We start from the raw sequence: 27,071 nt of genomic DNA, 5'->3' as shown, positions 1-27,071 counted from the left end.
AGAAGATGGAGAATAATTGTTAGGCAAGTATTTAGGGTTGTTGTTCTTAGATTTTGTCTCTCTATATTATGTAGCAGCATGAGGAAAGAAAAATATAATTGAATAAAGTTTATTTTTGGGATATCACTTGTGAAGAGAGCATTGGCTCTTTTACGTGGGTGAAGGAACTTGGCTCCTTTCACGTGTTATATTGGAGTTTTTTCTCCAAACTGTGGCTTGGGTTTTCAAACCCCCACGAGATTATTTTAGTTGCTGCTTGTGTTGATCTTTATCTTGGTGTTGCCGCTCTCACGCTCCCTGCGCTAATTGGTATCATAGCTAGGCTCTGCGGGAGTTCCATCTACTGCGGATCCAGAAAGGCAATGATTCTCTAATCTATGGAGCAATTGCAACTGGGTGAAATTCCTATCTTCTCGCCGAATCAAGTTCTATCGCTTCCCTAAATATATCAGATTAATTGCACGATGGAAGTAGTTGATTCGCTGGAAAGGACTTCAGTTCGAGGTAGGCACGAGAAGTGATGCTACTATGGCAACTCTGGTTGAGTTTTTCCAAGCAGGGGGGTCTGATGCAGGAGCACATGAGCCCATCATCCAAGAATATCTAAGATTTTATCTCTATGAATCTTTTCACAAGAATAACTCCATTCTAAGAAATCCACGCATCCTTTCTTAGAATGTTTATTTTATTGTCATTTATTTCTTGTTTTTAGATGTTCTATAATAGCTACTGCTTCTTTACATAGGGCTCTATATTAGGTGTCAATTTAGTCAAGGCCTTTCTACATTAGCAATTACTTTAGTCAAGGTCTTGTTGCCTTTTTTTTGTTTATTACTTCTTGTACAAGGACTATAAGAAGGAGGGTATGAATTGTAAAGGGAGCTTGGTTTTTTTACAATTAAAATATTGAACGAAAAATGCTATTTTCTTGTGGAGAAAAGGTGTTTTGACACTTCTTTCTTGGAGTTTCCCTCCAACGTGGGTTAGCTTTTGAGCACCACAATTATCTTTTGTTAGTTTTTTATCGGATCGTCATCGCCGTTATCGATCGCACGCCCATCCGGAGTCAATTAATACCTAAGCAATTAATCATAGCCGTCCATCTAAAATAACATAAATAAACCTAAAACTTGACTAAAATTTACCTAAAATAGTAATCCTGTAATTGACACTTACCATATCTTAAAACTGCGTATAATGTAGCCAAATCAAGTCCAAATCGCGTAATCTTGGGCTCTTTAAATAGGTAATCGAAAAAACTTTATAAAAACACCAAAATCAGGCCAGAAGAAGAAGATTTGATGCCATAAAAACATACTACAAATAAAATGATGAAAATAAAAATTAAAAAATAAGGAACTTGTTCCACGGAAACGAACCGAACTATTCTTGATGATTTTCGTACGCATCATACTCCCTTGGTTAAAAAAAAACTCGTCCTCAAGTTTTAAAGTGTTGAAGAATATTCATCAATTGAAACTGTCGAAGATCAAATCTTGCTTCATAATTGCGAAGAGGGAAATATAAGCTATTTTGAACGTGAACCGGCTTGAATTCATAAATATTCACCGTAAGTTTCGGACAACATCCAATAAAAACGGATCAACATAATTTGATGAAGAAATTGGTATAATATTTTTCCGTTCGCCCATCTCTTCAATCTCTAATAGTTCATCTAATATACTATCAGATCTTTTCTTTCTTTCTTTCTCCATTAAAGATTTCATAGAACGGCATCAATTATTGCTTCAAGTGATTCACTAATCATGTCGTCACATCAAAAATAAATTGCTCATCTAAACTTTTAGAAACGATTAAAAATCTGTCTTCTGAATATTCATCATATATAGGTGGGGATTCCCAATTTATGATTTCCTGCTTAAGTAATAATTAAACGATTTTAAGTCTGGTGTTACCTTCCAATCTTAGCATTCAACAACTCTTCTCTGAAGTGATCGAAGAAAAAAAAATCTGGACGTTATTCGTTACGCAGCAGCAGATACAAGATTGATAAAATAAATGAAAAATGGCCCTTCGAACACCGTCGTAGGGAATAGGATACTTCAATCACCGTCGAAGGGGATGAGATTTACTTCGATCCTGTCGAAGTCGAGTTTCTCAGAACGAAACTAGAAAATACTCATGCAGGTGCTAATCCAATCAACCAAAAGTTTTCAAAAGAACTCAAAAGCCTAAAGGCAAATTTCATTCATTAATCAAAGACCACTACAATGCTTACATAACATATATTTATAAGAAAAGAAACCCTAAAAACTAATTTAATACCCAAGCAACTAATCATAGCCGTTCATCTAAAATAACATAAATAAACCTAAAACTTGACTAAAACTTACCTAAAATAATAATCCTGTAGTAGTTACTTACCATATCCTAAAATTGCCTATAACTTAGCCAAATCAAGTCCAAATCGCATAATCTTGGGCTATTTAGATAGGTAATAAAAAAATCTTTCTAAAAACACCAAAATCAGGCCAAAAGAACAAGATTTTATACCCTAAAAAAATACTACAAATAAAATGATGAAAATAAAAATTAAAAAATAAGAAACTTGTTCCATGCCAACGAACCGAACTATTCTTGGTGATTTTCGTCCGCATCACATAGCATGGGGCGAGAGTGAGACCCACTATTTTACACTTTATGTTTTGGTAGACCCACCATCACTAATCAAACTTATGTGGATGCTGAGGTCAGCCATTTTACACCCATGAATGGGCTCAACATCTCCACCTAAATACATGCCTAGGGTGGGGGCCACATCTTACCTCATGTTTTCACACGTGTGGAGACCACCATCTCCACCAAGCCAATGCATAGGTGGAACCCACTAGTTTACACCAAATTCTAGTATGGGGAAATGATATATTGGCCCCTTTTTCTACTTGAGACCAAGGTTTTAAATTTTTGTTTCAGTTTTGGTCGTTATGGAAACGGAAATATTTCAGTTTTGGTGGAAATCTTATAAAATCACGGAAACGTGTGAGAATATATACAAATGTGATTTTTTTTAATCTTTTAAAATACAAGTGCAAATGATGAAATTTTAAGATGATGCTTTGGGAAATGCTAGAATAAGCACAAGTACATACGTAGAAACCATCACATAAGCAATAAAACTAGAATAAGCACAAGTACATATGTAGAAACCATCACATAAGCAATAAAACCATCCATAATGGCTTAACCACATCGAACACCTGGTGACATGTGTTATTGTGCATGTCTAGAACAATAAAGTCAATTGTTGAGGGTTCCATGCAAAAGCAAAGATCCCATGTCAGAAATGTAGCGTGGATGTGAATGGGCTTAAATGGGCTTGGGCACTCTCCTCTTAACATCTAGCTTTTAAGGGTGAGTTCTACCCGGGACCCCAACTCTATGTCAATACGCTACGAGGTATTATTGGTCCCATAACGATTGGACATCCCATACATAAGATCATGGTTTCAAATTTCGATTTCGGAATACGTTTCGGTCATCACCGAAACCGAAATTTGAAAATTTCAGTTGAAATCCGCAGAAATCAAATTAGCAGCTATTTTTTCTCGTATAAAATATCAATTGAAATTACCTAACTTTTGATAATTTTAGCTGAAATTTCGGAATAATATTAAATAATTATCGAGAATCTAGATTTTGGGTGAAATCCCTTATATTTCGGATGGAATTTTGGGATAAATTTCGGCCAAAATAAATGACCATTTAGGGTATTACCGATTTCGGTTTCAGTCTCGACCGAAACCTGGAATTTTTAAAAGCATGCATAAGATACAATTACTCTGCTGTTGAGTTCAATGATGTTGCCTATTAAATATCATTCTCTACATTAATAAAATGGAATGAAATGCAAATAATAACATCTTTCCAGTTTTTTGTCGTTCCGACCATTTATATTTAGGAATTTCCGACAAAATTTATGGGAAATAATGAGGTGAAAGGAAATCATGTAGAGTTAGCAGGGATAAAAATGGAAACATTTATGCCATTCCAGGGAAATCTCTAGGAAATTTAAATCCATGCCCAAGAAAATCTTAAAATAGTAGTCATAACTCGTAAGTCATAAGTCATAAATACTATTATCGACCTTACCCTCCGAATACCTTGATCGAATAGGTTTCAAAACAACGCATAAGGCCCAATTGAATCCCCAATTTCATTCAAATTTCCCCTTTTTCGGTGATATTTCGAAACCTCAAAGGTAAAAAAATTCGTTTTCGATAATTTAGGGATTCGACATTACCTTATCTTCAAATTTTTTTCCTTCGAATTTTGATCGGCCGTGAATTTTGGCCGGCAATCGGAGCTCCGATCGAAGTTCGGCTAGCTTCGTCGTTCGCTTCCTTCTTTGACATCGAGAATCTTCACTCGATCTTCGTTTTCTCTCCCTCCGTTTTTTTTTTCTAGGGTTTGCAATCGGGTCTGGCAGAATGTTAGGGTTTGAAAGTTTATTTTGATCGTTATTCTACTGTGTTTTTTTTCTTTTTTCAGTGGGATTGGGTCTGAGTATTTAGGGCTTCAAACTTCTGTGAGAAAATTAATTGTTTCTAGGGTTCAAATTCGATAGGTAAAATTTGAGATATTATGGGTTTAATTTATATTATTTTACTGTCTTTGCAGACAACTTAATGGTATTGGAGTTTAATTTGAAGCTGAGAGGATTGCCCAACACAGGTAATCCTATGTTTTTGTTCAGAATTATATGCTTGTAAAATGGTTTTGTGGAGAATTCAGTGCCAGCTTTTGCTTTGGGTGTTTTAGTTTTGAACCTTATTGATTCGTCTCCATATTGTTTATGCCAACTGTTTTATAATACATGATGTGTTTATCCTTGCTTGGTTTGAAAACGCACAAGATCAAAAGAGACAGAGGGTTTACGTGGTTTGGCTATGCCTACTCCACGGTAATGAGAGGGTTTTTCCTTTATTCTTTCATTCATGAGAGCGAATACAAGCTATACAAGAGATATATAGAAAAAGTGCACAACGGTCATATGCAACATTCACTCAATTAGATCTCATGAGATCTGGCCAATCTTCCAACATTCGCTGCGAATGTTGCGACGGTAAAGAATATAAATGGAATTAAGGTGAGAAAGGCAAGTCCAGCTTTCACCTTTTTAACACTACCCCTCAAGTTGGTGCGAAGATGCTGCGAATGTTGCGACGGTAAAGAATATAAATGGAATTGAGGTGAGAAAGGCAAGTCCAGCTTTCACCTTTTTAACACTACCCCTCAAGTTGGTGCGCAGATATCAATAAGGCCTAACTTGGAAAGAATCTGCTGAAGTCTTGACTTTGAAACTGCTTTTGTGAATATATCTGCAAGATGATCTTCACTTCGAGTATAAGCAGTACTAATAGTTCTATCTTGAACCTTCTCACGTACAAAATGGCAATCGATCTCTATATGCTTGGTTCGTTCATGGAAAACGGGATTAGCAACGATGCGAATAGCAACACGATTATCACGAAACATTTTAATTGGTTCTTTAGTGTGAAAACCCATGTTCGGAGAAGAAACTTTATCCAGACAATTTCACTCGTTCCAGCCGCCATAGCTCTATATTCAGCTTCAACACTAGATCTTCAACACTAGATCTGGCAACTACTGACTGCTTTTTACTTTTAAAGTGACGAGGTTACCACCTACCATCATACAATAGCCGGTTGCAGATCTTCTATCTCGACTTCTTGCTCAATCTGCATCTGTATATCCCATAATATCTACGTGTGAATTATTTTCATCCAAATTCCTCTACCAGGAGAACCTTTTACACACCTTAGAATTCTTTCAACAGCTTCAAGATAATTTGTTCTAGGAGCATGCATATGCTGACTAACAATACCAACGACATAACTTATATCAGGACGATTAATAGTGAGATATATTAGTCTCCCTACGAATCTCTGATATCCTCCAATATCTTCAAGCAATTTCCCATAAGAAAGATTCATCTTTTTGTTTATTTCAAGTGGAGTCTCACATGGTTTTGCACCTAATTTCTCAGTTTCTTTTAATAAGTCCAAAGCATACTTTCGTTGGGACAAAAAAATTCCCTTTCTTGAATATGCAACTTCAATCCCTAGGAAATATTTTAATTTTCCTAAATTCTTTATATCAAATCTTTTGTGAAAGTAGACTTTTAAGTTTGAAATCTCATTTTCATCATTTCCTGTAATGACAATATCATCGACAAAGATTAATACAATAATTATTCCTTTCAAACATTTTTTTGTAAACATAGAAGAATAGACGTCGCCTCTTTTAAATCCTACCTTAAATAGGGCATCACTCAACTCAGCATACAAAGCCCTAGGAGATTGCTTTAAGCCATATAACGCCTTTTTTAATTTGTATACAATTCCTGGCGTTCCTTCCATGGGATGTCCTAGAGGAAGATCCATATGGACATCTTCTTCTAGATCAAGGATTCTAACGGTTCCCATTTTAGCAACTGGAGCAAAAGTCTCTGTATAATCAATCCCATAGTTTTGGGTGAACTCTTTTGCCACTAGCCTCGCTTTGTATCATTCAATTGAGCCATCATTATTATACTTGATCTTATAAACCCACTTACACCCAACAAATTTTTTTCCAACTGCCATTTGAACTATATCCCATGTATGATTTTTGTCCAATGCAGAAAGTTCTTCTTTCATAGCCCTCTTCCACAAAGGTTGAGAATTAGCATCATGAAAGGAGCTGGGTTCAACCTTATCAACAATGTTTGAAGGAAAAATAGTGTGAAGTAGACACATTACAATAAGACAAATGATTGTGGATGGCATACAAACTCGCATGATATGTAAAAAAGTCTTTCAAATGATGGGGAGGATGAGAGGAACAATCAGACCTCTGTAAGGGCGGAGAATCAGGAGGGTGAACATCATCAGGGGATAGGAGGGTGAACATCATTAGGGGATCGAGTCACAAGTACCTATTCTTCTTGTTCATGGTCTTCTTGCCTTCCTTGATCTTCACTTTCTTCATCGTTATTTACTGGCCTTTCTTGATCTTCTTGAATTTGAACTACTATTTTCCTATTCTCACCATTTGTTGTAGGAACCATTCCAGAACACTCCCCTTGAGTCCTTTTTCCAGGATTATTTGAATTGTATTCTTGGAAGAATGACTCATTTTCATTAAATTGGATGTCTCTAGAGATATAATTTTTTCTATTTTTTGGATCATAACACTTATATCCCTTTTTTTTATAGAAGAGTACCTCAAGAAGACACATTTAACAGTACATGGATCTAATTTATCTCGCTTTTGAGAATTATTGTAAACAAAGCAAATACATCCAAACACACATAAATGTGATAAATCAATTTTCTTCCTTTCAAAATTTCAAGAGGAGACTTATTTCCAAGAATCCTATTGGGGAGTCTATGTGTTGCTTGTATCAGTGGTATTTGGTGCAACAGATGACGATTTGAGAATGACAATGGTGCCAGCGGAAGGGAAAAATAAATACTTTCAAGAGGATAAATCAATTTTTCTTCCTTTCAAGAGGATCCAAACACATGTATATGTGATAAATCTATTTTTCTTCCTTTCAAAATTTCAAAAGGAGACTTATTTTCAAGAATCCTATTTGGTGCAACAGACGACGATTTGAGAATGACAATGGTGCTAGCGGAAGAGAAAAAAAAAATACTTTCAAGAGGATAAATCAATTTTTCTTCCTTTCAAGAGGATCCAAACACATGTAAATGTGATAAATCTATTTTTCTTCTTTTCAAAATTTCAAGAGGAGACTTATTTCCATGAATCCTACTAGGGAGTCTATGAATACGTCTCTGTGTTGCTTGTATCAGTGGTATTTGGTGCAACAGAAGACGATTTGAGAATGACAATGGTGCTAGCGGAAGAGAAAAAAAAACTTGCCTGTGCCGAGGACAGAGCAAAGACTGTCGGATTTGTTGGCCAGAGGAAGGCGAGTTGTTGGGGTTCCACGCAAAAGCAAATAGTCCCACATCGAATAAGTTAGATGGATGGGGATGGGTTTTAAGGGAATGGGCACCCTCTCTCTAACGGCTAGCTTTTACGGGTGAGTTCTACCCAGTAAATTCCCTAACAAATGGTATCAGAGTTCAAGGCGTGGTAACCCCGGTTGGCCTCCGTGGGCGGGGATGCCCCTTGGGGAAGATCTTAGAAACCTCGGTATAGTATCTCGTGATCCCCACGTTGTCGCCGCGTGGATGGGTGAGATTGTCCATGTTGCTTCCACGTGGAGGGGAGATTGTTGGGGTTCCACGCGAAAGCAAATAGTCCCACATTGGATAAGTGAAATGGATGGGGATGGGTTATAAGGGAATGGGCACCCCCTCTAACGGCTAGCTTTTAGTGGTGAGTTCTACCAGGTTAAATTCCCAACAATTGGTATCAGAGCTCAGGGTGTGGTAACCCCAGTTCGCCTCTGAGGGCGGGAATGTCCCTCAGGGAAGATCTCGGAAACCCCGGTGTAGTATCTCGTGGTTCCCACGTTGCCGCCACGTGGAGGGGCGAGATTGTCCACGTTGCTTCCGCTTGGAGGGGGAGATTGTTGGGGTTCCACACAAAAGCAAATAGTCCCACATCGGATAAGTGAGATGGATGGGGATGGGTTGTAAGGGAATGGGCACCCTCTCTCTAACGGCTAGCTTTTAGGGGTGCATTCTATCGGTTAAATTCACAACAATTGGTATCAGAGCTTAGGGTGTGGTAACCATGGTTTTAAATTTTGGTTTCGGTACCGGTTTTGGATCTCACCGAAACAGAAATTTTGAAATTTCGATAATCTCGGTCGAAATTTCGAGGAAATAATAAAAAATTTAAAAATAGAGATTTTCTACTTACTAAAAGCTCTTCAGATCTGTGGGTAACTAAATGGCACGTGTCAACAACAAAGTAACTCAGACAGGGTCAACAAAAAAGCAAATTCCACATGTCAACAGGAGAGTACTTGGCTTGCACGAGCCCTACGTGGCTTCTCCATTCCCTGAGAGAGAGAGAGAGAGAGAGAGAGAGAGAGAGAGAGAGAGAGAGAGAGAGAGAGAGAGAGAGAGAGAGAGAGAGAGAGAGATGGGTTACACGTGGTGATGTATATCTCATCCCATTTAGTTTGTTTACAAGTGTCCACTTGCTTGTGATAACTTTTACACCTTTCGTTTTGATAATTACACGCCATCGAAACTTAAGAAAAACCGAAATTTCCACCAAAATTTCGAAATTTTGACTGAAATTTCGGACGGAATAAAGTAACATTTTGGGTAAGTGTGATTTTGGTTTCGGTTGACCGAAACCCGAAATTTCAGATTTCGGTCGAAATTTAAAACCATGGTGGTAACCTCGGTTTGCCTCCGAGGGCGGAATTGTCCCTCAGGGAAGATCTCGGAACCCTGGTGTAGTTATCTCGTGGTTCTCATGTTGCCACCGCGTGGAGGGGCGAGATGGTCCATGTTGCTTCCGCGTGGAGGGGGAGATTGTTGGGGTTCCACGCAGAAGCAATTATCCCACATCGGTAAGATCATGTGGATGTGGGTGGGTTATAAGGGAATGGGCACCCTCCCTCTAACGGCTAGCTTTTAGGGGTGAGATATTGGAAACCACGGTGTAGTATCTCGTGGTTACCACGTTACTGCCGCGTGGAGGGGCGAGATTGGCCACGTTTCTTCTGCGTGGAGGGGGAGATTGTTGGGGTTCCACGCAAAAGCAAATAGTCCCACATTGGTAAAGTGATGGGGATGGGGATGGGTTATAAGGGAATGGGCACCCTCCCTCCAACGGCTAGCTTTTAGTTGTGAGTTCTACCCAGTTAAATTCCCAACACGAGTAGTAACACCCTTGTGCAAGATCAAGTCCAGATCTCAAAGATCATGGAGATGTGCTTCAAAGCAAGAGGGTTTTGCTTGGATTCAAAGCAAGAGGAATAACTCCAAAAAAAAGGCCAAATAATCTGTGGAAAGGGTTGGATCATGCTATGGAAAACACACAAGATCAAAAGAGACAGAGGGTTTACGCGGTTCGGCCATGCCAAGTCCTAGGTAATGAGAGGGCTTTTCCTTAATTCTTTCATTCATGAGAGCCAATACAAGCTATACAAGAGACATATAGAAAAAGAGCACAACGGTCTTATGCAACATTCACTCAATCAGATCCCATGAGATCTGTCCAATCTTCCAACATTGGCAACAATGATGCTACAGTAAAGAATATAAATGGAATTGAGGTGAGAAAGGCAAGTCCAGCTTTCACCTTTCCAACATGGTTAAATTATTTTTTGATCAATTAGTTTCTACCAATTTCCTGATTGCATGTTGTCGATCAATTTTTTATTACAATCTTTGCCTTTATTTTATATTTCATATTTTAGACATTAGAGGATGGTGTATGATTGTTGTGCTGCCGAGAATTTTGCTTTGATTGGGGTCTACAATTACCTCTTTTGCTAATTTTGCTCATTATTGAACATGCATACTACTAATTCCTTGGAGAAGATCCCAATCCCATGGCATTTCTCTTGTCCAATGGAATGGAAAGTGTAAATGTGTGCATCTAGTCGTCTGGAAGCTCTGTTCTAACATCTAACCAAAAGTCTATTTTGGAATAGGGTGGATTAGGATTTTAAGTTGTGCTTGGCTAAAGAACTGTGGTGATGCCAACCTTCAAGGTCAGGACCTGTACATACCATGTTCTTTTCATTGGCCTAAAACCACAGAATCATAACTTTCTTATTGGTTTACCCATCTTTTTTGAAGAAGGATTGGTTTACCCATCTTATCTCACCTTAAACCACCTTATCCCACCCAAAATCCTCAAACGTCTCTTTTCCGGACATTAAAACTTCACCATAACCCCATGCCCACCGTACCCATACGGCCATACTGAAATCCCAATGCCATCTCCCCCACCCTCCAAAGAAAATTCTCCTTTATCTGAGAAACCTTAATCCTAACTAAAATCTATCCCATGCCCCTTGATCTTATCCAAAATCATCGCACGCACATTTCCGGCATATGTCTCCACCATTCTGGCATACATATGAATCTGTCCAAACCTGCCATAAATCTAGTAAAATATTTTCCAATCTAATCACATATTTTAGGATCCAAAATCCTAATTTTCACCCATACTCCCTATCCCCATATCCTGCATAGCCTATTTCCTTTGCCCATAACCTATTCCTCACTCTAGTCGACTAAAAACTGGGCCAAATCTTTGAAAGACGCTCATTTCCCTAGACCTGTCTTGCATCAATATGTAATATAACTAGGACAATAAGAGAACACTCAACATCAGTTATTCTTCCATCAGCATTGTCTTGATTCCAATGCTGTGATAGTAGATTGAGTCCCTTCCCAAGCTTTACACATCGTATTATTGGTGTCCCTTCTAGCTAATAACTTATCTTTGATCCTCAGGTTTTGTTGCTTCCATGCTCGCAACCCCCGCCCCCGCCGGTCCTTGTGTGTGTTATAACCCCCCTGATATACCAGTGCCATATTGTGTTATGCTAGGCGCACACATTTCCTTCCACAAATTCAAAGTATGAAATGTAAATATTTGCAGTGAGTGGATGCCTTGTTTCAGTTGGATGAATAGATGGGGCATTGTCCTCCTGTTAATTTTTGCAATGTTATTCAGCATTTTCAAGAAATCAGCCAGGGGAAACTACTCTTTTAGTAGAGTGTCCTTCTTTCTTAGTTCTAATTAGTAGTATTTGGACTAGACGGATGGTACCTGAGGTAAGAAAGCAACCAGGTAAATAGGTATACTAGTAATCCTCTATTCCATTAGTTTTAGCTCGAAGCTGCCCTTAGCTGCCTCAAAAGTTAGCTGCTTGGCATGAGTCACCTGTGCAGTCTTAATGAGTAGCTTGGCTTGCTCATGCGGGGCTTTGGAAATAAAATAACCAGGGAATTCATATTCTAAATTACTAATCTTCTACTCCTGCTCTTAGTTCAAAGTAAGCCTATAGGTTGTTATCTGTTTTTTTTTTTTTTTTGAATGATCACCTATAGGTTGTTATCTTGAGTTGGTAGTTTGTCTGTTCTACTAGTTATTGTGTATTTTGTACTTTAATGTCATTTCAACTATTTGTTTTTACCTATTTTTATTGCACTAGAAACACATTCCATATTGCCATTCGATATTCTTTATTTGTTTGCTCAAAAGTTCATTATATTGATTGCCTCCAATTATCGGCAATTCAGCTGCTGGTATTTAGAACTCTACGGAGGAAAGATGCATGTGCAGGCACCTATGTCGGGACAGATCTCAGGACAGGTTCCAAATCAAGCTGGCACACAGTTGCCTGGTCTACCCCAGCAGAATGGCAATTCTCTACCTTCTCAGATACAAAACCTAGGTCTCCGTAGTATAAGCAATATGGATCCGGAACTTGAAATGGCGCGAGTAGTCGTGCGAGAAAGAATGTAAGTTTTCCAGTTACTATTTTTTCACTCTGTACATCTTGGAATACCATAATGCTTTAACTTGTAATTACGGATCTTCACTTTTGCATTCAAATGCTTGTAACCATCTCAAGACCTCTTTGGCATTCTTTGGCATCAGTCTTCTGAAACTTTCCTTGGTGTTGACGTTTTATTTAGGCCTCACTTTATCCTTATTTTATTTTTTCATCAGCCCCTGTCTTTTATAGTTAGGATGATAAAACGACATAGGGAAAAATCCAATGGAGTTATGGTGTCACCTCCTGACCCTTTATAATATGATTAATGTTACCTACTATAAGTATCACTTATTATATTATAGGAATGCTAGCTGCAGATGCACCTCAATCACACCCAAAAATATTGTATAGGTAACTTAATGTGCTTGGAACACGTTAAATCCGTGTTCGCATATTTTGGGGTGCATTTGCTGGCCTTGCGTCTGCTGCTGGCATTCCTCATGATGTTAGCATAAAACTTCATATTTTTATTTTTAACTTTATGTAATTAAATATTGTTTATTAATTTATTGTTTGTTTTCATGTTTATAGCTAACTAATAAGTTTTAACTCTTGAGCCTGCTTCAATACTTCAGCTCCCAAATTTTCCAGCGGCGGCAACCATCTAATGACTGGAAGTATCGGATACCTGATGTTGCGGCGCGCTTGGAGGAATATCTGTTCAGGCATGCTAATTCGAAGGTCTGCTTTGCCTGTATTTGAATTTTTTGGTTTGGGCATATGAACTATTTGTTCAGTGTTTAGTAGATCCCACAAAAACTAATATTTATTCGTAGGAAAACATTTTGGATATTTATTTTATGTTTCTTAGATGCCTTTAAATGTTTAAAGTTTAAACTATTTCATTTTCTCTACCTACAGTCCTTGGTTAAACTGATGCATCTATATTTCCTGTTAGGAGGAGTACATGGACATGGATACATTCGAGCAACGGTTGCAAACTTTGGTCAAACGTTTACCTCCCAATAATCGCAGCCAACAATTGCCCCACCGCGTGTCTTCTTCCTCTTCTATTGGTACAATGATACCCACCCCTGGCATGCCACAAAGCGGTACAATTGTTTCTTCTGGGGACACCTCCATGAGTGGTAGTACAATAGCACCAAATACAGCCAACACAGGGAATTACAAGCAACAGTCACTTGCCAACATTTCAGTTAGCTCTGGTGGAAAGAATGTGATGTCATCAATGGGTGTATCGAGAATTGCAAGCCAGATGATTCCTACCCCTGGATTAAATAATTCCCAGTCAATGTCCATGAATTCTGGATGTTCTAATGGGGCTGGGTTTTCTAGCGTTGAATCTACAATGGTTTCACAACAACAACCACAACCGAAGCAGTATAGTGGAGGTCAAAACAGCAGTATATTGCATGGTGTTGGTGGCCAAATGGGCATCGGGATGAGGTCTGGCTCGCAGCAGAAATCTTCCTCGTATGGATTTTCCAACGGGGCCTTGAACAGTGAGTTAGCGTTGATTGATAACAATGTACAACTGATGAATGGGCCTGCGGTCTCTGATGGGTACCTGAGTTCGTCTTCCTATGGTAATCCTGCAAACTCTATACAACAGCAAATGATTCCTTTGACAGGTGACATATATGGGATGAATGGCACTGATCTGTCTAGTTCGGCAAACATATATGGCCCTGCCACAACCGTTGTATCTACAATGAATAACCAGAATGTGAACCCGTTGAGCTTGCAATCCTGGTCAAAGGCAAACTCTGGCTTGCTAACTCATCAAGCTAGTACGCAGAAAATACAACAAACGTCATATATAAAACCTCAGATAAGTGATCATTCGGCTAAAATGAATTTCCAGTCACCCCATCCAACTCATGAGCATTTACTACAATCTCAGCAACAGATGCAAAAGTTTCAACAGCAGCAAATCAAGCAACTGCCGCATCAGTCATATTCACAGTCACAAATGACATCCAATTTTGGTCGTCAAATGATACCTGAGCATGGAATCGAATCCAATAATAAACCTTTGGAAGAACAAGTTTCTAAACACATTCACCTTTCTGAGTTACAAAACCAGTACCGACCGAACAGTGCCACTGAAGACCATTCTAAAGGTGCTCAGTTGTTCTGTCAGGGTCAGTGGGACCCTCCACTTCAAGAGGAGTCTCATAAGCCAGACCAGTCCTCATTTGAGCACCATGTCCAAGATGAGTTCCTTCAAAGAATATCAGGACAGGATGACGCTCAGCGACCTCATCTCTCTTTAGAAGGATCAGACGCTGGACTGAGAAATGGGACGGCATGTGGACCGAGAAATGCAACACGGGAACGACAATTCTTAAATCAACGAAGGTGGCTGCTTTTCTTGTACCATGCTCGTAGATGTCCCGCTCCAGAAGGAAAATGCCGAGAAGCTAATTGCATAATAGTTCAGAAGTTGTTGATGCATATGAAAAGTTGTGATGGAGGTCATTGTCAGAATCCTCGCTGTCGTCCTTCCAAGTTATTGATTGACCATTATCGGAATTGCCAGGCGGCAGATTGCCCTGTTTGTGTTCCCGTCCGTCGTTTTATTGCAACACAACGCAAGACACAAATTCACCGTCCACCATATGCTTGTTCCGCAAATTCAAAATCAACTACTGAAACTTCAGATGATATGCAATCTTTGGTGAAACGCATTAAGATGGGGCATCCCTCCACTTGCCTTACGCCCAAAAGTGAAAGTTCTCCAATATCAGTCCCTTCAATGAATCGACCTCATTCTTTGCTGAAATTACAACCCCAAGTATGCCAACAGATTGAAATGCCTATCTCCGCAAGATCCGAGGCTACAGAAGTGAAAATAGAACCATCCATAAGTTCTGGACAAAGCAGTTCTCCTAATTTTGGTGATATCAAGATGGATAACCTGGAGGATGTAAACACCATGCAGCCTAATGTTGAGCCTATTATTCCAAATGAACTCGCTGTTAATGCTAAGAAAAAACATATTCAGGTTGAGATGGAGACTGATGAGGCTAAGATGGAAATAAAAAAGGAAATCTCCACACTTCCAGTTGATCATGTGGCTGGAACTAAATCAGGGAAACCAAAGATAAATGGTGTATCTCTGACTGAACTGTTCACACCAGAGCAAATTAAGGAACATATTTCCGGCCTTAGGCAATGGGTTGGCCAGGTTAGCCTATGAATATTCTTTTCCATGTCTGCTTGTTTTAGTAAATTGGTGTCATCAATCTAGTTGGTACTGGCTTTGTAATCTAGTTGGTGCTTCGTAAATTCACTCGTAGGCTTTTGCTCCTGGATCACATTCATGGATATTTTAGATACAATTTCCTATTTTTTTTTAGTGTTTTGTAGAATTTTGTGTTCCAAGTGGAGTCTAAATTGAATGTTGAACTATTTACCTTAAACTGATGTCGTTACTGTGTCAGACCAAGAAGAACCGCAGTTCTTCTTGGTATGACACTTCCGTCTTGTCCACGAAAACAACTTGTCCCACTACCTGATGTTCCTCGTGGGTATCAGAAGTCTGAACTGCACTCCTTGTCTTATTATAGAAGAGTACTCCAGTATTCCATGAAAACTTAATTCAATTCTTCTTGGTGGGAGCCCTTCTTGTTTGCTGAAACATATTCAAGATATCTCCCTTAATGACGGTTGTCCTCAGATCTTCAAACTGCAGAATTGAAAGAAGTCTATGCCATGGTGCAGGGACATTCTAGTCCATGGTATATTCTGCACCACACCAACCTACCTAACTAAGCATAGGAACCCTCTGGTGACCTTCATCTTGTTCATCTCCCTACTAATTTGTTGACTTTGGGTTACTTTCCACTGCTATCGCCAAAGTTTGTCTTCGGCCAGCTGTGGTTAATCCCTGATATGAACCCCAAGTGAAGCCAAGCAGACTTGGTGATCGTACCTAGCGAGGAATAAGAGGTATTCTTACAGAAATTTCCACCACCATCTCATTAACCAAAATCAAAGGATCGGATGCAACACCAGGAGATTCTTATATTATTCCTCATATGCTCTCATTTTCCCTACAAGAAGACATCCAAGTCAAAATGAATATGGAGAAAAAAAATCTGTTGCGTATTGTTACCCTCCGACAAACCTGCTTTTTTCTTGGGGATCCTAACATGAAGGACTAGCTAAGCTTGAAGAAGGTTATCAAGGAATTTGTTCTCTCGTAGAAAATAGGATAATAGGAAGAGCATATGTTGCATTGATTCTTTGCCCCCCTATGCCAAATCTGTGTCGACATGTCTCCACATGCGAATCGGACATGGATTCACGTGGGGCACACCTGGATTCTTATCGTAGCTGTGTCCCACCCGAATCCTCTTTTTTTTTTTTTTTTTCAGGCTAATCCGATTCATCGTTTTCTACTTTAAAATGCGAATCTTGTATATTTTCCCTTTATATGTGTTTTCTTCTTTACTTTTTTTATATGAAATCACAACCCATACTCTTTTAATAAAAACCCTAGCGCCTCAACCCTCAACATCGACCCCCTTCCTCCTTCGACTCTTTTAATACAAAACTCTCCTCGACCCTCTACCCTCTACCCTCAAATTTTTCACCAACACACACACATGTATATTTAAATTTTTTATTTTGAAAATTTTATTTTATATAAAATTACCGAATCCGAATCCTACTTTTGGGGGTTTGCCGAAACCTACTCCTCGAATCCGTGTCAGATCCCGACACACGAGTCCGATTCCATGTAACACTGGGAAGAGCATTGCCTGTTAAGTTCTATGTGATTTACTATTGTTTATTCATTGTTACCTCTTTGTAAGCGTTTTTTTTTTTCTGATGTTGAACGCAACTGATTATTTATCTTTTATATGATGTCTTCAAATGATGGTTTAATTCTTCTTATGGTTGTTCTTTTTACAGAGTAAAGCAAAGGCTGCGAAAAACCAAGCAATGGAGTATTCAATGAATGAGAACTCATGCCAGTTGTGTGCAGTAGAGAAGCTAAATTTTGAACCACCACCTATATATTGTACACCATGTGGTGCCCGTATCAAGCGAAATGCAACGTATTTTACTGTGGGAACTGGTGATACCCGACACTATTTCTGTAATGATGATGTCAAGGGTGACCTCATCGAGGTTGATGGAACTGCTATTCCCAAGGCTAGGCTTGAGAAGAAGAGGAATGATGAGGAAACTGAAGAAGGGGTAAGTTATTTCATCTTTTAATTTATGACAATTTGCACTTTTGTGCACTGAAAAGTTTCTAGTTTACCATTTTATGTTTCTCTGCAGTGGGTTCAGTGTGATAAATGTGAAGCTTGGCAACATCAAATATGTGCTCTCTTTAATGGTCGGAGAGATGATGGAGGGCAAGCTGAATACACTTGCCCTAATTGCTATGTAGTGGAGGTAGAAAGAGAGGAGCGTAAGCCCTTACCACAGAATGCGGTCCTTGGTGCAAAAGATTTGCCAAGAACAATCCTTAGTGACCACATAGAGCAACGCCTTTCTAAGAGACTGAGGCAGGAGAAACAAGAGAGGGCACGGTTTTGGGGGAAACATGTTGATGAGGTGATGTCTCTGATTTAAGGCAGGATTCATGATTTTTTTTACTACGTTGAATTAGAACTTGTATCTAGCCTTGGATTCTCATAGTCCAAGTTCAATAACATGTCTTCCTTTTTTGGATTTTTTGGAATCTTATTCTGTAAACCTGATATCTCATTTGAAAAGTTAAATAATGAATGTCACCATCCCATATGGGTGCGTTAAAAACCACCTAACTGTTCATGATGCCATATAGGTGCTCAGCAAAATCATGGATGTCACCATCCCATATTTGCGTGTATGGTTCTACGACCTACACACACATATACATCTATTTGTATCATCCAACTGAAGAATCTGAGATTAATTGATACGATATGTCATATCAGACAACACCCCATGGTTATATCAATCTTTGAAATGGCCAAAAATTGATTGTCAGGCAGTTTTTTAGCTCCTAAATACATCAACTGCAATATTGCAGTGTGAAAATGTTTGTGCCTTGTTTATTCAACTGAGATGAGAATATTTAGATGAAATGTGATTCGTAAATCGTAATCCATCTTCCCTCATTCTTTTTTATAAATTCCCTGATTTTTTTTTTATCATTTTCCTACATATCATGTATTGTTTTTAATATTTATTTTTTGATATGTCAAGAAAATACGATCCTTGATAAGGTTTATTCGCTTGATTCATGAATTTGAGTCAGTGTTATTTGGAAGCCAACATGAGTTTCCGACTGTGCTCGTTACAATGATGGTTGTTTTTCATTTTCACATGTTTGTCATGACATTGTGCTCTTTACCCCATTTACCTTTAGAAAGCTTTCATGGCTATTATTTCCAATAATTTTTAATGAATCATGATACATGGAAAGCTGATTGCTAGTTGTTGTTGTTGCCAGATACCGGGAGCAGAAGCACTTGTAGTCAGAGTAGTGTCCTCAGTTGACAAAAAATTGGAAGTGAAGCAGCGGTTTTTAGAGATATTTCAAGAAGAGAATTACCCAACAGAATTCCCATACAAATCCAAGGTGCCGGGCTTAAACTTGTAGTAATTAAACTTATAGTAATTATTCACCATTCAAAAATAAAATAAAATTTGTGATCATAACTCATGGCTTTTGCCAGTGGTTAGACTACGGAAAGCCGTAACTGTGCGGGAATGTGTGATGAAACTATGCAAGCACTTGTGATCATTTTCCACTCAAAAATAATTGTGAACAGTGTTTAAAAACTCGTTGACACGACGAGGAACTCGCCCGAGTCGACAAGGATATTTCTTGGCCGCGTTCTGTGTTGTACCACATTTGCATTCCACGTTTTGCTCTACAGAGTCAATAAAAACTCCTTTGACTCTCCCGAGTTATGACCGTGTCAACCGCATTCGTGGCTACGTCAGTGACGAGTCGAAAATGATTTTTCTTGGTCACGTTCCACATCACATCCCCGTTTTTAAACACTGATTGTGAATCATGTTGTGAATTTTTCTTGTTTCTTCTACTGAGAAATTGTTATAAAAACTTTTAATGGATGCAAAAAATACCCGTCGTTCCTTTTCTCCTTTTCTCTTCTACTTTTGTAGTACAAAGATTGATACATTAATGGTTTAGTACATTTTGAAGAGCAGTTAAAATTTTTTCCAGGTCATTTTGTTGTTTCAAAAGATTGAAGGGGTAGAAGTATGCCTTTTTGGCATGTACGTCCAGGAATTTGGTTCAGAATGCCAATTCCCAAATCAACGACGTGTTTATCTTTCATATCTGGATTCTGTGAAGTACTTCAGGCCCGAGATAAAAACAGTGACTGGGGAGGCTCTTCGTACATTTGTTTACCACGAAATTCTGGTACTTAGACATCTCCTCTTTCAGGCATTAGTTTTGGTTTTGGACTTTTTATCATGAGTATTAATTTCTTTATGTTTCACCATATTGATTTTGTTATTCTTCAGCGTGTGTTCAATTTGGTTTCAACGATTTTTCATAATTGGTCTTTTTGGGTCTTTATTGTTAATTTGTTTTCAGATAGGATACCTTGAATATTGCAAGAAACGGGGATTCACTAGCTGCTACATATGGGCTTGCCCTCCATTCAAGGGTGAAGATTATATATTATATTGCCATCCTGAGATTCAGAAGACACCAAAAAATGATAAACTCCGGGAATGGTGAGATAATAACCATTTAAAACAATATTTTACGAACTTCAGTATTGCAACTTTTTGCTCCCGATATTGTGTATTTTTTATCTGACACCTGTCGGGCATGCACTGAATAACCGATCTCTCTCAGGTATTTAGCAATGTTGAGGAAAGCTGCCAAGGAAAATATCGTGGTCGAACTCACTAATTTACACGATCATTTCTTTGTATCTACCGGTGAATGTAAGGCTAAGGTAACTGCCGCACGTATGCCATATTTCGATGGCGACTACTGGCCTGGGGCTGCAGAGGATATGATCAATCAACTTCTTCAAGAAGAAGATGGTAGAAAACAACAAAAGAAAGGAAAAACTAAAAAGACTATAACAAAAAGGGCTTTAAAAGCTGCTGGCCAATCTGATCTCTTTGGCAACGCCTCGAAGGATGCTCTACTAATGCATAAAGTAATTTTTTTTCTTTACCTAACACTTCTAACCTGCTCATTTTATTTTAATTACAACTCATCCACATCGAGCTTTTGATATTTTAAATTTTAAATTATCACTCTTAAGTCTTAATACACATAGTGGTTTATCCCTTTCATCCGATTGCCAGCACCTGATCTGCTATTTCTCACAAATCTCTTCCTTATGTAGCTTGGTGAATTCATCTGTCCAATCAAGGAAGATTTTATCATGGTTCACTTGCAGCATGCATGCAACCATTGTTGTCTTCTCATGGTGTCTGGAAAGCGTTGGGTCTGCGGCCAGTGCAAAAAATTTCAACTTTGTGAGAAGTATGTTCTTATCCAACCTATCGTATTGCCTTCTAGAACTGTATTTTGGTCAGCTTAGTACCCTTATTTTTCTTTTCTACCAAGGATCAACCTTTAACAGATAAATTGCTACTTTTTAATATAGTATTTGAGTCTTTTCTATTACTTGACTGTTTATCATGTGTCTCCCTTGTTTTTTTATGCAATTCTGAGCATTATTTCTGATCATTGATGTTGAACTTTGTTTTCAATTTAGCAAGACCAGAAAATTTTGATGTTCCTGAACTTCTCTTGTTGAAGAACTCACACTTGAATGCACTCTTCTTCTATGGCATTATCACTTTTTTTCATTTTTAATTTGTTTGTAGCCTCTAAAATTTGCACGTGAGGAGAACCTAACCAAGTGCTAAGCTCATGGTAACTGGAAGCCAAGGATTTAATTTTCGGTTCCGGTCGGCACGGAAACAGAAACATTTTGGTTTTGGTGGATGTCTTGTAAAATCAAGGAAATGTATGGAAGCATATACCAGATGGTTCGTGTCAATACCCCTCGGATAAGTAACTCAAATCGTGTTGGAAAAGTCGGTCAAGCTGGTAGAGGCGCGCGCATCGAATCACATTTATTGGCCACTAGGGGCTGTCTTTCCCTCTTTAGAAGGAGGCTTCTAGGTCGTCTTAAAAAAAGAAGAAACCAGTAAGAAAAATTTAGCCTCCAAAGTTAAATTACTCTTGAAAGATTTTGATAAACCGATTTCCCCTAATATGTCAGATGAAGATGGATCCAAGATCGGGAAGAGGAAGGCCACCTCCTTTGTCGTTGACGACCTTAAACTTGAAGGAGTTGGATTATGATGAGAAGATGGCTTCGTAGGAAAAATTTAGCCTCCAAAGTTAAATTACTCTTGAAAGATTTTGATAAACCTCTTTGCCCTAATATGTCAGATGAAGATGGATCCAAGATCAAGACGAGGAAGGCCACCTCCTTTGTCGTTGACAACCTTAAACTTCTGAAGGAGTTGGATTGTGATGAGAAGATGGCTTCGCAGGAATTTCCCACTCCGAGAGAAATCTCGATGGGGATTTGGAAGAATCAGTGGAAGCAATTCAAAAAGGATGCAAGGGAGAATATGGAGGAGCTCAAAAAAGTATCAGGTCGACAGATCCCAAGGATGTATATGCTCAGATCTATAAGCTCCCTCATTTTAAGGAAGCTTTATGAGAGGAAAGAATGATTCGTCGACGACGGTGGGAAGAGGAGAAAGTAGCTGAAATAGAGAGGTTAGAAAAACTGGTAGCAGTTTCTGTAGAGGAATCTCAAGAATCTCGGGACTCGTTAGACAGGAAAGTAACTCAAGAAATTCGGGAACGGATGGGAAAGAAAGATGAAGATAAAGATAAAGGCAAAATGATTGAGGAATGCTCAGGGGAAGTAGAAAATAATGGTTATTCTTCTGAGGAGTTTGATGAGATACTCGCTATAGGAGATGCCTTTGGGATAGGATATGACGATGGCCTTGAAGCTACAAAAAAAAATGTTTATGACAATGGCGATAAGAGATTTGAAGGAAAAAAGGGAGGTTTGTATTGAACAAGAGTCTGGGAAGCAGGTTGAAGTTATGGGGGCCGAGGGTTGTGTACCCTAAAGGAAGAATCTTCTGCCCCCTGTAGATAGATAGTTTTTTTTTAGTTTCTTAAGAAGGTGGTTAGACAGTTCATAAGGTAGTTAGTTTCTAAAGAAGGTGGATCTTAGTTTTTTGGAGGTTGCAAGTTAGCGAAGAATACGATGAAGGTCCTCACTATGTTTCAATATATGTGGCCACTTTAGGCTTTATGCTTAAATGGAAGCGCTGTGGAGTATTTGCTTGGAAGTTGATTCCCCTTGGCTTGAGAGACTTTAGGGTCATTCGCTTTGGGCATAATCCTTCCTTGGAGGTTGTTCTTTCCCTCAGGAGGTTGGGAGAATAATTCTTAGGGGTGTATCTGGAGGTTGCTCGATTACAAGATCGGGGAAGGATTTGCGAGGATGTCTATAACATTTGTGGTCGTCCAGGGTAAAGCTGCCATCACTAGATAGCAAAAGTGTACTCAACTCAACAAAGCCTTTTTACCAAACTAGTTGGGACTAGATAGCACAAGTATCTCTCCTATAAATTGTCTGTATCCAGATGGGCTATATTTCAACCAATTTTGGCTTGAGAGACTATGTCTTTCGCTTAGACTGCTATTCTATTTGTTGGAGGTATGGTGATAATAGAGGTGTTGAAACCCTGTTGTTTGTTAGTAACAGTGGTAATAGGACAAATTGGAGGTTAGCTTGTAAAAATGACTGATGGAAGAGCTTGGTACAGAGAAGCACCCTTGGGGCCTCAAGCATATATCTCGCCACTGGCATGATGATGAAGATATGTCCCGGTTATTTTATTTTGCTTCTTGTCTTACTATTTCTTGGTCCAGGGTATGCCCGGACCGGTTTTTCTGATATTTTGTAATACAGGATGGGACTCCTGGTCCCCAACGTAATTCTAATATCAATGAAAATATGTCAACTTTCAACAAAAAAAAAATTTCAATATTTCAGAATAGGTTTTCAGGAACACATTTTTTTTTGGGAACCATTCAAAAGCTATTTACTTGACGTTTCAGAATATATTTTTTCATGATTTCCTTTCCTTATTTGACATAATGGGAGCATATTCTTTTCCGGTGTTCCCTAGTTTTTATGCCAAGATGGAGTTTTTCATCTAAATGATAGGGTTGGAAATGCCTTTTCTTCAATATGTGGAGCTCCACATATTTATTCTGTTCCAATGTGGATAAAATGATGTCTGTTGGTGAGTCGCAGTGGCCCATCAAAACTGCTACAGAATGACCCATTAGTCATTCCAGCCTGAAAGTAGTTGCTTCTAGATTTTATCTATGATAAAGGTAAACTTCTATATGTACCACCTATTTGCCCAATACTAAACTGTAAATAATGCCTTGTTATTCTTTATTGATTTATTACTGCCTGACAAAAATTGAGCAACAATAAATATATAGGAGAATTATGTAAGGATATCCAATCGATGTTGTCAAAGGCGTATATTTGGTCTTCAGTTTAAATGAATGAACTAGGCATGGAGTTTCCTATGCTAATCTTTGGTTGACTCTGATATTGTTTACTTTTATTTTATTATAGGTGTTATGATGCAGAGCAAAAACTTGAAGAAAGAGAGAGACATCCTATCAGCAGTAGGGAGAAACATGCTTTCACTCCAGTGAGTTATCTAATCCAAAAAGTTCCTGTCTCGAATATTTCTGCCATATCTGTTATCCAATAGCCTATTTTCTATCTGTATACACCCAAAAAAAAAAAAAAATCTCTTATGACGCAACTAGTTCGAACATAGGATTGCATTGATATTCTCTAATTTGAGAGGATTGCCTTGCAGTATGTGCCTGCCATATCTGGTCAAGGATTTAATGTTGGTTTCGGCCACAACCTAAACCGGCCGAAATTTCGGTCGAAATCATGTAAAATTTGGAAATTCAGTTTCGGTATTTCAAAAGATTCCTTTGGAAATTTCGGAAATTTCAGCAATTTCGGTGGAAATCTTGTAAATTTCAGCAAAATTTCGGATTTATGTACTTTCGCTGTCTGTCCTGGCAGAAATCCGAAATTTTTGGACGAAATTTCAGTATTTCGGTCAAAATTTAAAACCGTGTGTCTGGTATCCAATAGCCTATTTTCTATAGTATACAGGTTCTTTTATAACTCAACTAGTTCGAACATAGGATTGTATGGATGTTCTCTAATATGAGAGGATTGCCTTGCAGTTTGAAGTGAATGATGTGCCAGCAGACACCAAGGATAAAGATGAGATTTTGGAAAGTGAGTTCTTCGACACCAGGCAAGCTTTTTTGAGCCTCTGTCAAGGAAATCACTATCAGTATGATACTCTACGCCGGGCTAAGCATTCCTCAATGATGGTCCTATATCATCTCCACAATCCAACTGCACCTGCTTTTGTGACTCCTTGCAACGTCTGCCGTCATGACATTGAAGCCGGTCAAGGGTGGCATTGTGAATTCTGCGACGATTTTGATGTGTGCAATTCTTGTTATCAAAAGGATGGTGGTGTTGATCATCCTCACAGCCTAACAAATCATCCATCAATGGCTGATCGTGATGCACAGAACAAAGAAGCACGGCAGAAAAGAGTTTTGCAGGTTTCTTTTTTCTCTATTTTTCGCTTTAGTGAAAAGCTTGTGCATATTCTACTTGGATTGCTGTTATGTTCCTTTCCATGAACTTAAGTGGTATTTCACGTCTTATTTTCCAGTATAGTTGTCAACCCGTGACTCGATTTCTTAATTTATGACTCGTGACTCATAAGAGTTTTTGACAAGAACAGAAATTTAGTTGACACAATATATTATATATATATATATATATATATATATATATAGAGAGAGAGAGAGAGAGAGAGAGAGAGAGAGAGAAGGGTTGCTGCGCTCGAGCACAGAAATAAGGGGGTGGGGCCATTGGGGGGGGGTGTGTGATCCTAACCATTCATTTGGAAGGCCCTATCATGGATGGGGGGCCTACCAAAAATCAGCTCCATTGGATCACCAATGGGTGTCCATTTGTGGGGCCAAAAATGGACAGATACTGTTTGTCCAAAAATCTGTCCATTTTGGCGCCACAAATGGACACCCTAAGGTGATCCAATGGAGCTGATTTTTGGTAGACACCCTACCCATGAAAGGGCCCATCAAATGAATGCTTTGGATGCCACCAAAAATGTGGCCCACCCATGTTTATGTGCTCGAGCGCAGCAACTCTATTCTTGAAAAAAATATATATATATATATTGAATGGCACTTGAAAAAAATATAACCCAATAGTAGCACAAAAATAAAGCACTAAGCCAAAAATATAAATAACTATATGCTTGTAACTTGGTTGCACAAAATTAATTAAGTTCTAACTTCTAACTTCCAAGTTTTCAACCATCAAAACAAGAAAGCCCAGGCCTAGCGACTCGACTCGTAAGTTCATGCTTGAGTTTCAGCATATTAAGTTCTAAGTTCCAACTCCCAAGTTTTCACCATTAGCGACTGGTTATCATGCTTGAGTTTGGAGTATCCCATGAGTTAAGTGCCCTCAGTTAGTCCTTTCTCTTGTGAACTTTGATGTTCTGATGGAAGAAATGATTGTGTCTCCCATGCAATGCAAACCTTTTAATTATTGAAAATTCGGAATTACCCTCACTCTTACTTGATCGCTGGAACTAAATTATGTTGGAGGTTTCCTTTTTTTGTTTAGCTTGAAAACTCACTGTATTTGTGGTACTAGTATGTATTTTCCATCCTCACGCTACTTAATTTGTTGCAGCTCCGGAAAATGCTCGATCTTCTGGTGCATGCGTCTCAATGTCGCTCTGGCAATTGTGAATATCCAAATTGCCGTAAAGTTAAAGCGCTTTTCCACCATGGGATACAGTGCAGAAAACGTGCTGCTGGAGGTTGCGGTCTCTGTAAGAAAATGTGGTATCTCCTTCAACTTCATGCCCGAGCTTGCAAAGAATCAGAATGCCGTGTACCTCGTTGCAAGTGCGTATAATCTCAACTTTTGATTTTTGCTGGGCCTTATAACTATTTGAATGAACTAACCAGTATATTGTGTAATGTATCCAGGGATTTGAGAGAACATTTGAGGAGGCTGCAACAGCAATCTGATTCTCGGAGGAGGGCCGCAGTAATGGAGATGGTGAGACAACGAGTTGCAGAGATTGCAGGGAACTCCGGGTAATCTAATTGTACAGACGTAGGAGTGTTTGTTTATCGGTCTCGGGTTTCGACCCTTCTCGGGTTTATTCTTTGATTTATCCTTATTCCAGTGCCGTCCACGGGTGGCGGGTGTACTATAGATGTCCTAATTTGTCTGTCTTCTTTCATGGAAAATAGGGAGGTCCTTTTTTCCCCTTTTCTTTTTTGTTCTTTCTCATAATTTGTCTGTCTTCTTTCGTGGAAAATAGGGAGGTTCTTTTTCCCCTTTTCTGTTTTGTTCTTTGTCTTGGGGAGGGGGTCGGGGCAGCCCTTGATTTTGTTTCATGCTGTCCATTTTTGTAGAACTCTTATTTTAAAGATGATGAAATAAGCAAGCATTATTTTCACCTA

The 27,071-nt window shown here is 38.8% G+C and overlaps 1 protein-coding gene across 1 annotated transcript; it reads left to right on the top strand.

Moving 5' to 3' along the window:
* The first annotated feature begins 4,096 nt into the window (after positions 1-4,096).
* Positions 4,097-27,071, top strand: LOC143879894 (histone acetyltransferase HAC1-like). The gene is made up of 16 exons (XM_077382552.1): positions 4,097-4,219; positions 4,639-4,692; positions 12,219-12,440; positions 13,054-13,159; positions 13,377-15,629; positions 17,363-17,650; positions 17,738-18,016; positions 18,900-19,028; positions 19,641-19,841; positions 20,019-20,161; positions 20,286-20,598; positions 20,791-20,930; positions 24,088-24,166; positions 24,726-25,118; positions 26,287-26,504; positions 26,589-27,071. Exons 3-16 carry the CDS (start codon positions 12,250-12,252, stop codon positions 26,701-26,703), a joined length of 4,848 nt encoding a protein of 1,615 aa, XP_077238667.1. The 5' UTR covers positions 4,097-4,219; positions 4,639-4,692; positions 12,219-12,249; the 3' UTR covers positions 26,704-27,071.

This window comes from Tasmannia lanceolata, unplaced genomic scaffold (genome assembly GCF_043159265.1).
Source record: "Tasmannia lanceolata isolate RefF3 unplaced genomic scaffold, GAP_Taslan_0.1 ptg000006l, whole genome shotgun sequence".
In the NCBI taxonomy this organism is placed as follows: domain Eukaryota; kingdom Viridiplantae; phylum Streptophyta; class Magnoliopsida; order Canellales; family Winteraceae; genus Tasmannia; species Tasmannia lanceolata.
Note: the sequence above shows the minus strand (reverse complement) of the source record. Positions and strands in the feature narration are given on the sequence as shown.